The sequence below is a fragment of the Suncus etruscus genome, chromosome 9, assembly GCF_024139225.1.
Source record: "Suncus etruscus isolate mSunEtr1 chromosome 9, mSunEtr1.pri.cur, whole genome shotgun sequence".
In the NCBI taxonomy this organism is placed as follows: Eukaryota; Metazoa; Chordata; class Mammalia; order Eulipotyphla; family Soricidae; genus Suncus; species Suncus etruscus.
The window spans coordinates 18,430,916-18,445,146 of NC_064856.1; the positions used below are offsets into that span (position 1 = coordinate 18,430,916).

At 39.8% G+C, this 14,231-nt stretch overlaps 1 protein-coding gene across 5 annotated transcripts in view; it reads right to left on the reverse strand.

Annotated features, from left to right (window-relative positions):
* Positions 1 to 1,513: 1,513 nt before the first annotated feature.
* ITCH (itchy E3 ubiquitin protein ligase) overlaps positions 1,514 to 14,231 on the reverse strand; it is a 115,059-nt gene continuing 102,341 nt past the window's right edge. For all 5 annotated transcript variants that reach the window (XM_049779154.1, XM_049779155.1, XM_049779156.1 and 2 more), the window contains 5 exons: positions 13,750 to 13,870; positions 13,539 to 13,643; positions 11,730 to 11,826; positions 6,306 to 6,378; positions 1,514 to 2,336 (listed from right to left, as the gene is read on the reverse strand). In XM_049779154.1, the coding sequence (XP_049635111.1) occupies positions 2,237 to 2,336; positions 6,306 to 6,378; positions 11,730 to 11,826; positions 13,539 to 13,643; positions 13,750 to 13,870 (496 nt within the window). In that variant the 3' untranslated portion in view covers positions 1,514 to 2,236. The remainder of the gene's footprint in view (positions 2,337 to 6,305; positions 6,379 to 11,729; positions 11,827 to 13,538; positions 13,644 to 13,749; positions 13,871 to 14,231) is intronic.

The following is a 14,231-nucleotide window of genomic DNA, read 5'->3' on the forward strand; positions in this document are numbered from 1 at the left end:
ACAAGCATTTACCTTTTCCAGAATTAAACATTTCTTCCATAAAAAATATTAAATAGCCAAGCCCTATAGAACTAGGGCCAGATCTACTTCAAATATAACTTCTGTATTTAAAAATATAGGGCAGAAAGCCTTTTAGGTGATATTTATACAATTTCATAATACTTCTATGTGAATGAACCAAGCATTCTGTTAAACAAAAAAGTCGACTTTCTTACACTATTTTTTAATTTAATTCATCAGTTTCTAGTAACCTATCAAAAGCAACTTATAGAAGGCATAATCTCCATAGCCATAAATTACCAAAGTTCAGATTTATATGAGTGGATAGTTGGCAGACATTCGCTCTAAAAGACAAAGCAATAGCATTTTTTCTTTCCCTACCAACAAATAGGCAGAGCTCCTACTTTGAAAACAACTAGGGTTTATAGAGAACATACTACATCTTCTGGACTTATGCAGAATTAAAAAACAAAACAAAACAAAACAAAAACCACAAAAACCAGATAGGATTGGGGAGACCAAATTTCTCCCTTTACTGATGATTTCTGAATGAGGCAATTCTTTTCACTATGTAAATCTGCATTTGTGATGGCAGTGTTTTGAAGTACAGACACATGCTTAAATGTGTTTTGTTTGAGGGTGTAAAGGGAAAAGAAGCTAGGAACTGAAACAATTTCTTTCCAATGAATAGAGGTTTGCTATGCTACCTGTGTTCTTACTATCCTAACAAAACCTGCCAAAGTCCTTTTTCACAAATTATGAAGCTCTCCTCAAGGTTAAGCCATGATAGACATGCAACTGGCTTGACAGTCTGAGCGAGTCTAAGTTAGAAAAATTAACTGTAATGATATTACATTAAAAAGTGCACTAAAATGTTTACCAATGGAACAATCATAAAACAAGAAGAGAAACCCTTTTAATATTTTTTAGAGGCAAAGACTATATTGCCTGTAAAGGATAACAATCTAATTTGGGGCAATGTAAAGGGAAATAATTACTACTGTAGTGTCAGAGAAATGGTAAATTTGAAAACTTTGATTAATTCAATCCCCTACCTTCTTTTTAGCCAATACCATACTACTGAAAGAAATTGTAAATTTTTTTTGGTTGATTTTGGGCCATACCAGGCTGTGCTCAGGAGTTACTCCTAGCTCTGCATTCAGGGATCACTCCTAGTAGGTTCAGGGCACCAGATGTGGTACCAGGTATTGAATCCAGATCAGCTTTGTGCAAGACAAATGCCCTAACCACTGTTCTATTATTATTCTTGCTCCTAAAGAAATTGTAATTTTAAAGGATGTTTCATTGACCTCTATTTGAACTAGAAACCACTTAAATCCTTAGCAAAAAAACACTTAGTTGTGATTGTTGTTAGATTATGATAAAATTATAAAGATGACTTTATATTATAGGAACGTACAAAACTGATGATAGCCTTCAATGAATTCAGCTAAATTAATCCCAATTACAGTAAACTTTTATAAATGACCATAAAGGAAGCACAGTGTTAATATCATTTGTAAAGTTTAGTATCTGCAAGGCAATTAAAACAATCAAATATTCAAATGAAGAAGTTCTAAAGTCATTTGTAGACTGGGATCCTTCTCCCTGAATTCAAATGAATAAAACTACTTTATAGAGAGATGCATAGGTCTTGCATCAATTTCCAGGAATAGCATCAAAATGATGCATGAATTCATGCTCTGGAAAGGGAAGACAACAGTCAGGCCAGGCTGAAATGAGAGGGAGAGCACAAGCCAGAGGTCTGCTCATGTCTCAGCTGGGCTAAACTTGCACTTTTAACAAATACCTCCTGAGAAGAGGCTAACAGAAAGATGTTGTTCAATGTTGCAGTTCCCAAAGGACTTCACTGCACATATGCAGTCTCAAAGGAAAAACCTATTCCCAAGTGAGATTTATGACACATGTATACAAAACTCTTAAGGAAACAATCTAGTGGTATAAGACAATATGGAATTCACTGTTGTGTTAAATTTCATATTAAGTAAGGTTTTTACTAGTTGTTTGCATATCTGATTTCTGAAAAGGAGCAATCCAGAATCATTCATTGGGAGATAAATCTCAATGGTAACATTAATTTACTTACACTCAGTCCAATTTTACAGTCACAGTCCAATTTTACAACAAGATGTGCAACAGGCAGAGAAGGAAAAGAACAAATATTCCAAATATTCCAATTAAGTTCTTGTCCTCTAGTGGTATAAGTTCTCAGAAGTTATTCTTGTCCAAATCCTTCTGTTTCCTCAATGGCAAATAACAGCTTTTCCTTCAGTTGCTCATAGCTCTTATACGGTGGCAGGTCCAGGCGGTTAAAACTAAAAGTAAGAAATGTTAGCTCAAGAAAAGGAAATATATATAGGAGAATCATATGGGCATTAGTATGTAACTAACTTTTTTAAGCTTTATTTACTGTTTGATTGGTGTTTGGGCCACACCGGGTGGCACTCAGGGGTTACTTCCTGGCTCTGCACTCAGTAATGCCCCTGGCAAGCTGGGGGACATTATGGGATGCTGCAGATCCTACAGGGTCCCTCCCAGGTAGCAGCATGCAAGGCAAACTCCCTACCACTGTGCTATCTCTCCAGCCCCATGTATGTAACTAATTTTAAGGTCATGCAGAAATGGGTTCATATTCTAGAGCCCAAGTTTTGGTTTCTTTTTTTCTTTTCTTTCTTTCTTTTTTTTTCTTTAATAAATTTTGGTTTCTTTTGCTTTTGGCATCTGGTGATGCTCAGGGCTTACTCCTGTTTCTCCATGGCAGTTCTCAGTTGACAATTTGGGGTCTTGGAAATCAAGAGTAGGACATGTGTAAGGCAAATGCTCTACCTGCTATACTATCTCGATGTCCCGTAGATTTTATTTTATTTTATTTTTTTAGATTTTATTTCTTTTTTTTTTTTTGGTTTTTGGGCCACACCCGTTTGACGCTCAGGGGTTACTCCTGGCTATGTGTTCAGAAATCGCCCCTGGCTTGGGGGGACCATATGGGACGCCGGGGGATCGAACCGCGGTCCTTCCTTGGCTAGCGCTTGCAAGGCAGACACCTTACCTCCAGCGCCACCTACCCGGCCCCTAGATTTTATTTCTTTAGTAAAAAAGAAATATTTTCTCTTCAGGGAAGAGTGAAAATGAAACAAGTTTAGTATGGTAATGGATACTTCAGGGTGTGACCCGAAAAACCAAAAAAAAAAAAAAAAAAAAACAAACCAAAAAAAACCCTGACTGAACTGAGGGACCATGTAGTAACAGATCAAACTGGGTCAACCACATGCAAGCCTTAACCCTTCTAATATCAAACCCCTATTATTTTGAGTTTTGGGTCACAACTGCTGGCTCAGTACTTTCTTTTTTTCTTTTTTTTTTGGGTATTTGGGGCCACACCTGTTTGATGCTCAGGGGTTACTCCTGGTTAAGCACTCAGAAATTGCCCCTGGCTTGGGGGGACCATATGGGACACAGGGGGATTGAACCGTGGTCCTTCCTTGGCTAGCGCTTGCAAGGCAGACACCTTACCTCTAGCGCCACCTCACCGGCCCCGGGCTCAGTACTTTCTACAAGAGAAACTTGGAGTTGGGCTGGAGAGATAGCACAGTGATAGGGCACTTGCCTTGCATGCAGCTGATCCAGGACGGACAGGGTTTGAATCCCAGCATCCTATAAGGGTCGCCCGTGCCTGCCAGAAGTGGTTTCTAAGCGCAGAGCCAAGAGTAATCCCTGGACCCGGCAGGTGTGACCCAAAAACAAAAAAACAAAACAAAAAAAAAAAAAGGAATTTGGGGGACTATATGGATCCCTTGTACTACATGGTTCCCTGAACACCACTAGAGCAATCCCTGAGCACTCAACTGTTTTTTTTTTTTTTTTTGGTTTTTGGTTTTTGGGCCACACGCGGTGGTGCTCAGGGGTTACTCCTGGCCGTCTGCTCAGAAATAGCTCCTGGCAGGCACGGGGGACCATATGGGACACTGGGATTCGAACCAACCACCTTTGGTCCTGGATCAGCTGCTTGCAAGGCAAACGCCAAAATCTCACAAACAAAAAACCAAATTTTGTTGGCTTAGAAAAAAATTCCAGGGGCCGGGCGGTGGCGCTGGAGGTAAGGTGCCTGCCTTGCCTGCGCTAGCCTAGGACGGACCGCAGTTCGATCCCCCGGCATCCCATATGGTCCCCCAAGAAGCCAGGAGCAACTTCTGAGCGCATAGCCAGGAGTAACCCCTGAGCGTCACAGGGTGTGGCCCAAAAACCAAAAAAAAAAAAAAAGAAAAAAATTCCAAGATATTATAATTTTCAGTTTTCTATCCCTTTTAATCTGCAGTTAAACATATTATGAGAAAGTAAAATTTGTTTACTATATAGAATATAGCTCTCCAAATAGCTATCTAGCTGTGATTTTTTTCCCCCTATATTCAGAGCAGAGTTTTCTAGATATGACATTAAAAGAGGTTGGGGGAGAGATGCTGTACTACACAGACAGTACAGCAGTAAGGAACTTGCCTTATATGACACCTACTTAGGTTTGATCCCTGGTACCCTCCCCTGAACTCTACCAGAAGTGACCTGATATTGGACTTTAGTTATGGCTACAACTTGTCTGTGAGTAAACTAATATTTCTGACTTAAAATGGACAAATATTACAATTTTTAGAAAACTATGACCTAATAAAAACCCCAAAGTTAGGATAGTCCCCAAAATAAAATGAGTTTAGACAATCAGGGTTACAAAAGTGTGCCCCGGCAAAAGTAGAATAAAACTAGTTTAGACATGAGGACTGCAAATATGCACCCAAGCAAGAATAGAATAGAAAAATATTACGACTTTATACTATGTTTAAAAAAAAAAAAAACCTCAAGTTTTTTTTGGGAGCCACATACAGCTATACTCAGGGCTTATTCCTGGCAGTATTTGAGGGGATTATATGGGTGTTTGTAATTAAATCTAGGTCAGAGGCATGGAAGGCAAGCACCTTACCAACTGTATACTGCTTCAACATCTAATAATATATTTAAAAGGTGCTTGCTGATATGCCAGGTAAATATCCTTTCATATCTGTTACTTTTTGATGTTACCTGCTAACTGTCCATAATGTACCAATCAATTATCAATTTAACAAAGGTTCACTTGTTTAAAGTCACGGTAGGTGAGCAGAATTGTGTTCAATAAATAGTTGATTCCCTTGTTCAGAGATGACTATGCAATCTGTATAAGTCACAGAGTCTATCTTTGTGACTAACCCTGTTGACAGAAGTCTAAGGTGCTAATCCGATTGGCTTTATTGTGGAAAATAACATTATAGCATGTAAATTATGGCTCCATATAGCTGTGAAAAATAATCCAGTATGATGGGACAAATACTATTTCCAACGGACTTTAAATATCTATAGGATATTAGTATTAGTCACAGAAGTAACCTGGAGAGAATGACATTACAGGTAAACAAAATCTGCAGCTTCCACTTGCTTTTCCTATAGTCAAGGGGTCTCCAAACTAAGGCCTGTGGGTCACATGTGGCCCGCTGAGGACATTTATCCATCTGCCTTTTGTTTTTGCCACCAAAGCCTGTCCTGCTTAGCTGCTGGCTCATCCTGGTCCTGCAGTGTGCCTATGTGGGATGTGCGCTGCATCCTCTGACTACCCTTCTTTCTGTCTCTTGACTCCTCCTCTCAGTCTTGGGCAAATACAGCCTGCCAAAAGCAGGACCATTGTTCCCACTGAAATACTGCTAAGTTTGTTAATTGAACTTTACTTGTTCTTCATTTTAAATATCATATCTGTTACCATTTTATTTTTACTTCAAAACGAGACATATGCTTTGTGCAGAGGAATTTGTGCATAGTTTTCTTTTTTTTTAAAACTATAGTCTGGCCCTAAAATGGTCTGAGGGAACTGCCCAAGTTTAAAAAGTTTGAGAACCCCTGCAGGGAAGCATTTCAGACAGAAAGTAAGTGTTTCAATTAACTTCTATGGTAGACACTTGTATTAGACCAATTCATTTGTTTATACCTTTCATACTTTAAAAAAATATCTGGGGGCCGGAGAGATAGCATGGAGGTAAGGCTTTTGCCTTTCACACTCAAGGACGGTGGTTCGAATCCCGGTGTCCCATATGGTCCCCCGAGCCTGTCAGGGGCGATTTCTGAGCATAGAGCCAGGAGTAACCCCTGAGCGCTGCTGGGTGAGACCCAAAAACCAAAATAAATAAATAAATAAATAAATAAAAAAAAATCTATAGGTCAATAAGGGGAAAATGAAACTATCTTCTCTACTTATTTCTCATTTTCCTTACCAGGTATGACTTCGGGGTAACCAATTTTCTTTCCCAACTTTTTCAATGCAGAATTTCTGTGGTCCATTACTCCCTGAAATATAGTAAAATCATTAAATTTGGTAGTGCAATGATTCTCAAACTGCCATTACCATCAATATCTACCACTACCAAATGTCTTATAATCACAAATTTCAAATCTACCGAAGAAACTACCTTAGAAACTTTGGAAGTGAGGGTAAGTTAGAGGTATTTTAATAAGTGTCAGGAAAAAGTTTGAAAACTATTCTTGTCAAAATATAGCCAAGAATAGAAAATGTAGTCTTATCTAACATATTCTTGAAGAAATCAATGTTAAGCTTTTATATAATGCAAAGATCTCAGTGAATTTAACACTAATAGTTAAGGGCAGTGTTTGTCAACTTTTTTTCTTCTCACCACATCTGATGTTTTATGACATATATTTAAAGATCAGAAGCCCTGTAGTCTGTTTGTGGCCTTGGACAAACTTACAATGTTCCTCGACAGACTGAATGAATTCTCTTTTCTATTCAGAAGCATACTTATATTAGAATACTGTAACTAAATAGAGTATAGATTCTTTTTTTTTGTTTTGTTTCAAATGGAAGATCTGGTTTCTTACGGTTTTCTTTTATACTTGAGGTTTTTCTTCTTCCTTACTGCTTTTTTTTCTTTTTAATGACCACAATGACTAATTTTATTATTCTAAAATTAACTGATGAGTGTTATGACTTTTTTAATTTTTTAAGACCCTTCACCAATGCAACATTCTCATCACCAATGTCCCAAGTGTCCCTCCTCCCCACCCCACACTGGCCTGTGCTCTAGACAGGCTTTCTACTTCCCTCATACAATCACATTTTGTTATGGTTCTCAGTGTAATTATTTCTGTGACTGCACCCATCATTCTCTGTGGTAAGCTTCATGTCGTGAGCTGGACCTTCCAGTGCTCCTCTATTTTGTCTCAGAATCATTACACAAATATCTTTTATTTTTCTCAAAACCCATAGATGAGTGAGACCATTCCGTGTTTATCTCTCTCCCTCTGACTTATTTCACTCAGCATAATAGATTCCATATACATCCATGTATAGGAAAATTTCATGACTTCATCTTTTCTGACGGCTGCATAATATTCCACTGTATATATGTACCAGTTTCTTTAGCCATTCATCTATTGAGCAGATGCCCCTCAATTTGTATTGTAAACAGCCCTGCAATAAATATAGATGTGAGGAAGGGATTTTTGTATTGTATTTTTGTGTTCCTAGGGTATATCCATAGGAGTAGTATAGCTGGATCGTCTGGGAGCTCAACCTCCAGCTTTTGGAGGAATCTCCATATCGCTTTCAATAAAGGTTGGACTAGACAGCATTCCCACCAGCAGTGAATAAGAGTTCCTTTCTCTCCACATCTCCGCCAGCACTGCTTGTTCTCATTCTTTGTGATGTGCGGCAATCTGTTATGAGATGGTACCTCATAGTTGTTTTGATTTGCATCTTCCTGATGATTAGTGATGTGGAATATTTTTTCATGTGCCTTTTGGCCATTTGTATTTCTTTTTAGTCAAAGTGTCTGTTTATTTCTTCTCTTCTCCCCATTTTTTGATGGGGTTAGATGATATTTTTCTTGTCAAGTTCTCTCAATGCCTTGTATACTTTGGATATTAGCCCCTTATCCGATGGGTATTAAGTGAATAGTTTCTCACACTCAGTGAGTGGCTCTTGTATTCTGGGCACTATTTCCTTTGAAGTGCAGAAGCTTCTCAGCTTAATATAGTCCATTCTGGGCCCGGAGAGATAGCACAGCGGTGTTTGCCTTGCAAGCAGCTGATCCAGGACGTAAGGTGGTTGGTTCGAATGTCCCATATGGTCCCCTGTGCCTGCCAGGAACTATTTCTGAGCAGATAGCCAGGAGTAGCCCCTGAGCGCCGCCGGGTGTGGCCCAAAAACCAAAAACCAACCAAAAAAACAAAAAATATAGTCCATTCTATTTATGTCTGCTTTCACTTGTTTGGAGAGTACTGTTTCCTCCCTAAAGATGCCTTTAGTCTCAATGTCTTGGAGCGTTTCACCTACATGTTGTTCTATTTACTTTATGGTTTCAGGTCTGATATCTAGGTCTTTAATCCATTTGGATTTTACCTTTGTTTTGTTTTGTTTTGACCACACCCGGCGCTGCACAGGGGTTACTCCTGGCCGTCTGCTCAGAAATAGCTCCTGGCAGGCAAGGGGGACCATATGGGACACTGGGATTCGAACCAACCACCTTAGGTCCTGGATCGGCTGCTTGCAAGGCAAACACCGCTGTGCTATCTCTCCGGGCCCGTTTTTTTATTTCTTGATTATAAAAGGGAAATACTATTTATTTTGCAATGGCGAAACTGAATCTAGAAATTTAACTGATTCTTCTACTGTTTCAGAGACCAGATTTTACCTTTGTACATGGTGTTAGCTGGAGGTCTAAGTTCGCCTTTTTACAAGTGGCTAACCAGTTGTGCCAACACCACTTATTGAAGAGGCCTTCCCTGTTCCATTTAGGAGTTCTCACTCCTTTATCAAAAATTAGGTGACGGTATATCTGGGGAACATTCTCCAAGTACTCAAGCCTATTCCACTGATCTGAGAGTCTGTTTTTATTCCAATACCATGCTGTTTTGAAAACTATTGCTTTGTAATACAGTTTAAATTTGGGAAAGTAATACCTCCCATATTCCTTTTCCCAAGTATTGCCTCAGCTATTCGTGGGTGTTTATTGTTCCAAATGAATTTCAGAAGTGTTTGATCCACTTTGAGAAATGTCATGGGTATCTTTGTCAACTTTTTCTGACCATGATCCCTTTTCTGTTCCTCATATTACTGTTTGGCCCCTCACATCTTGCCATGGCCCCAATAAAATATCCTGGGGCATATCGGGGCCATATGTTTTAAGAAGATACAAGTAATCCTATACATTACTCTCTACTAAACATGTTTTTTTTTTTTTTTTTTGTTTGTTTGTTTTTGGGCCACACCCGGCGGTGCTCAGGGGTTACTCCTGGCTGTCTGCTCAGAAATAGCTCCTGGCAGGCACGGGGGACCATATGGGACATCGGGATTCGAACCAACCACCTTTGGTCCTGGATCGGCTGCTTGCAAGGCAAACGCCGCTGTGCTATCTCTCCGGGCCCAATATAAATGTTTCTAACCTCATGTTAATAACAACTGGAGAGTATGAATTACTTACAAATACTAAAATAGAGACATACTGAAAGTTTTTAGTGAATTTCACTAATAAAGCTTTTATGAAACAGGTATTAGGCTGTATTACATAAATTATTAACTTTTAGGATGCTTATTATTTTCAAATATGCTGACACTGTGTCCCTAAGGCATACAACTATTACATACATTCTTGGGACCTGTATTCTTAATTTCAGTCTATTTACCTCCTAAATAACAGTCTCTGAAATATTTTTATGTATTCTTACTGCAGAGTAAATTTTGTTGTTGTTTTTGTTTTGTGGGCCCACTCGGCAGCAATTGGGCTACTCCTGGTTCTGTGCTCAGAAATCGCTGGTGGCTGGGGGGACCATATGGGATGCTGGGGATCAAACCTGCATCTGTCCTGGGTCAGCTGCGTGAAAATGTCTACCACTGTGTTACCACTCTGGCACCAACAGAGTAAAATTTATAATATAAAAAGGATAGATAAAAATGATAGTTAAAAAAATTTTTTTTTGTTTTTGGGTCACACCCAGAGGCGCTCAGGGGTTTCTCATGGCTCTGCGCTCAAAACTTGCTCCTGGCTGAGGGAACCATATGGGATGCTGGGGATCAAACCTGCAACTGTCCTGGGTCAGCTGTGTGCGAAGCAAATGTCTTACTGCTGTGTTACCACTCTGGACCCAGAAGAGTAAAATTTAATGATATAAAAATGATAGCTAAAAAAATTTTTTTTTATTTCTGGGTCACACCCAGACGTGATCAGGGGTTTCAGCTGTCCTGGGTTGGTTGTGTGCAAAGCAAACATCCTACCACTGTGCTATCCTTTTCTCTTTCTCTCTTTTGTTTGATAGTAAAATTTTTTTCTCTTTTTTTTTTTTTTGTTTTTTAGGCCACACCCGGCGGTGCTCAGGGTTTACTCCTGGCTGTCTGCTCAGAAATATCTCCTGGCAGGCACGGGGGACCATACAGGACACTGGGATTCAAACCAACCACCTTTGGTCCTAGATTGGCTGCTTGTAAGGCAAACACCGCTGTGCTATCTCTCCGGGCCCTGATAGTAAAATTTAATAATAGATAGTGATATATCCTTCTTAAATTGTTTTGACATACATCATCTAGTCCCAACTATTCTTTCACAAAGCAGACATTCTTTTAGATTTACTCCTGGCCCTACACTCAGGATTATTCCTGGTGAAGCTTAGGGTACCATGTGGGTGCCAGGAATCAAACCCAGGTCAGTCATATACCTGGCAAATCACATACCAGATGTAAAATTGGTCCAGCCCCTTCAAATTAACTTATCAGTTTTAAAAAATGGCTGTGGATGGGGCCAAAGAGATAGCACAGCGATAGGGCATTTGCCTTGCACCTGGCCAACCCCAGATGGACTGGTTTGAATCCCGGCATTCCATATTGTCCCCGAGCCTGCCAGAAGTGAGTTTTTTTTTGGGGGGGGGCACACACCGGATGACACTCAGGGGTTAACTCCTGGCTATGCGCTCAGAAATCGCTCCTGGCTTGGGGGACCATATGGGACGCTGGGGGATCAAATCGCGGTCCATCCTAGGCTAGCACTTGCAAGGCAGACACCTTACCTCTCGCACCACAGCTCCGGCCCCCAGGAGTGACTTCTGAGCTCAGAGCCAGGAGTAACCCCTGAGCGCCTATGGGTGTGACCCAAAAACCAAAATAATAATAATAACAATGATGATAATAATATTATTAATAATAAGGGCTGTGGAGCAACAGCACAATTGGTAGGGCATTTGCCTTCTGCACGGCTGACCCAGGTTTGATCCCAGGCAGCCCTTATGGTTCTCCTGAGCCTGCCAGGAATAATTTGTGAGCATAGAGCCAGTAGTAACCTCTGAACACCACTGGATATGGCTGTGATATCTCAGGAAATGACTCACCAACTTGGAACACATGTCTTGCAAGGCTAGGATTGCCATATGTATGACACTACAGGTTCAACTGGTGGCAGTACAAAGAGGAGGGAAGAAGAGAAAAATGAAGGTAAAAGGCGAAGGAAAAGAGGGAGAAGAAGGAAAGAAGGAAGGAAAAAATAGCTTTGTTCTTATTAATTTATTGTTATTTGACTTTGTTATTTATGATAAATTGTAGATATTATTGGTGGGGGGGGAATTGTAGATATTATCATATAATGGCAGCATAATAAATAGTTCTCTGTAATGGAAAAATAATCTTGAATACATACCCATGAGGTCAGCAAATCCTCCAACTGGCAATCGGCAAGTTCCAGTAACAAATTGCAGAAGTCTCATTCTCTTCTCATTATCAATTTCTTTAACGAACTGTTGAGAAAACATTTAAAGACATACAAAGACACACAATCACATTATATCCAGCATACAAAGAAAAAAACCAATCACTTCAAATCCTGAATTGTGGTGTCAGATGCACTAGATGACAACTCCTTTCCTCTGTATACCCATATCTGTGTCAAAGCCATGCAAATGCTCTTCTACATAAATCTTATAATCATATTCTATTAAGGAGATTTTTTAAAAAGGCACAAGCTTAGGACTCAGGGTTTCTTATTCATCTCTATCTTAACATCAATTCTTCATAGGCAGCCCTCTTTCCCCTTCTTTGGTCCATAGGATAACATGTAGTTACTTAGGTCAAAGAGTTTGATGCAGGTGTTAGAGAGAAAGCATAGCTCTTGTCATACATGTACCCAATCTGGTTTCAATTCCTGGCATATCATATAGTCTCCCCAAACTGTCAAGAGTGATCTCTGAGGGGCTGGAGAGATAGCATAGAGGTAAGGTTTATGCCTTGCATGCAGAAGAACAGTGGTTCGAATTCCGGCATCCCTACGGGTCCCCCGAGCCTGCCAGGAGCGATTTCTGGGCATAGAGCCAGGAGTAACCCCTGAGCACTGCAGTGTGACCCAAAAATACAAAAAAAAAAAAAAAAAAAAAAAAAAGTGATCTCTGAGTACAGAGCTAGGAGTAACCCTGAGCACTTCTGGACATGGCTCAAAAACAACAACAAGGGGCTGTGGGGCTGAGAGATAGCACAGCAGTAGGGCTTTGGCCTTGCATGCAGATGGATGGTGGTTCAAATCCTGGCATCCCATATGGTCCCTTGAACCTGCCAGGAGAGATTTCTGAGCATAGAGCCAGGAGTGACTCCTGGCGTTGCCGGGTGTGACCCAAAAACCAAAAACCCCCAAAAAAAAAAAAAAAAAAAAAAAACAAAACAAAAAAAAACCCAAAACAAAACCAAAAAAACACACCCCAAATAACCAAGGGGCCGGAGTGATGGCGCAAGTGGTAGGGCATTTGCCTTGCATGCGCTAACCTAGAACAAATCTAGGATGGACTGCGGTTCGATATCCCGGAGTCCCACATGGTCCCCAAGTCAGGAGCGATTTCTGAGCACATACCCAGGAGTAATATGGCCCAAACCCCAATCCCCCCCCCAAAACAAACAAACAAACAAAAAAACCCCACAATTGTGGCATCTGCCTTGCGTGCAGCCAACACAAGACAGACCCTGGTTTGATTCCCGGCATTCCATATGGTCCCCCAAGCCTTCCAGGAGCGATTTTAGAGCACAGAGTCAGGAGTAACTCCTGAGTGCCACTGGGTGTGACCCACCCAAAAAGAAAAGAAAATAAACCCTAAGGAAAAAGTGCAAGATGTTACTGGACTGGAGAGAGAGTGCAGGGGGTAAGGAACTTGCTTTGCATGCTTCTGACCCTGATTTGAACCCCAGACCCACATAGATTTCCCTCAGCATAGACTAGGAATAACCTGAACACTGCTAGGTGTGGTCTATAAACAATCTCCTATGCTAATAAAAATGTATGTTGTTTATTTGGCAACTCTTGTACTCTTAGTATTATAATAGTATTATTACAATGCACAGAATAAAGGGTCTGAATACATTAGTCCATTATGTTCTCTGACATTTTCATATATGGCAAATAATTTAAAAATATGACAGTGCAAAAATATACTCCAATGCCTGCCAACAGAATTAAGTTGAGACTAACCTGCCAAAACCACATTATTTGTTTGCTTGTCCTAGCGTAATGACGGTAGATAGCATGTCTTTGCCAGTCATTCAAATCAATCTCTTGCATTCCACATAAAAGGACCTTGGAGGATTCAAAAGACAAATCGTTTTTTAAGGTCACTGTATAACCTATATAAAAGTGCTACATAGACTAGCATGCAACAGAGAATGGAAAAAAAATCCATTACCTCTAGTTCCTTTGCATCAAAGTACTGCAAATACTGCTGGGGAAGAATTTCATTAAAACCCTCAAAGAAAGCTTGTGTCTGTTCTTCAACACCTCGAGACAACCTCCATTCAGCTACCATTCTGGTAAATAAATATTAAAACAAAACAGCTATTAGGAAATTTAATTTTACTATTAAATTCTAAGTAAAAAATTCATTTTAAGGACATGATAATTATGAAAAACCTAAATAGTTGTAAAAGCAGAATATAATGAACCACAAGTAGAAAATCTAGATGCAATATTAACATCAGTAACTTCATGATACTACTATCCATACCTGGCCCCAATTTTAATTTTCTTTTCATTTTATAATTATAGTTATATATACATTTTGTAACTACATAGAATACATAATTAACAGCTAAAATTACAATTTCTGACAATACATGATCCCACAAGCATTAATGGTGAGGCTCTAGTGATACTCAAGCACTGAACTTC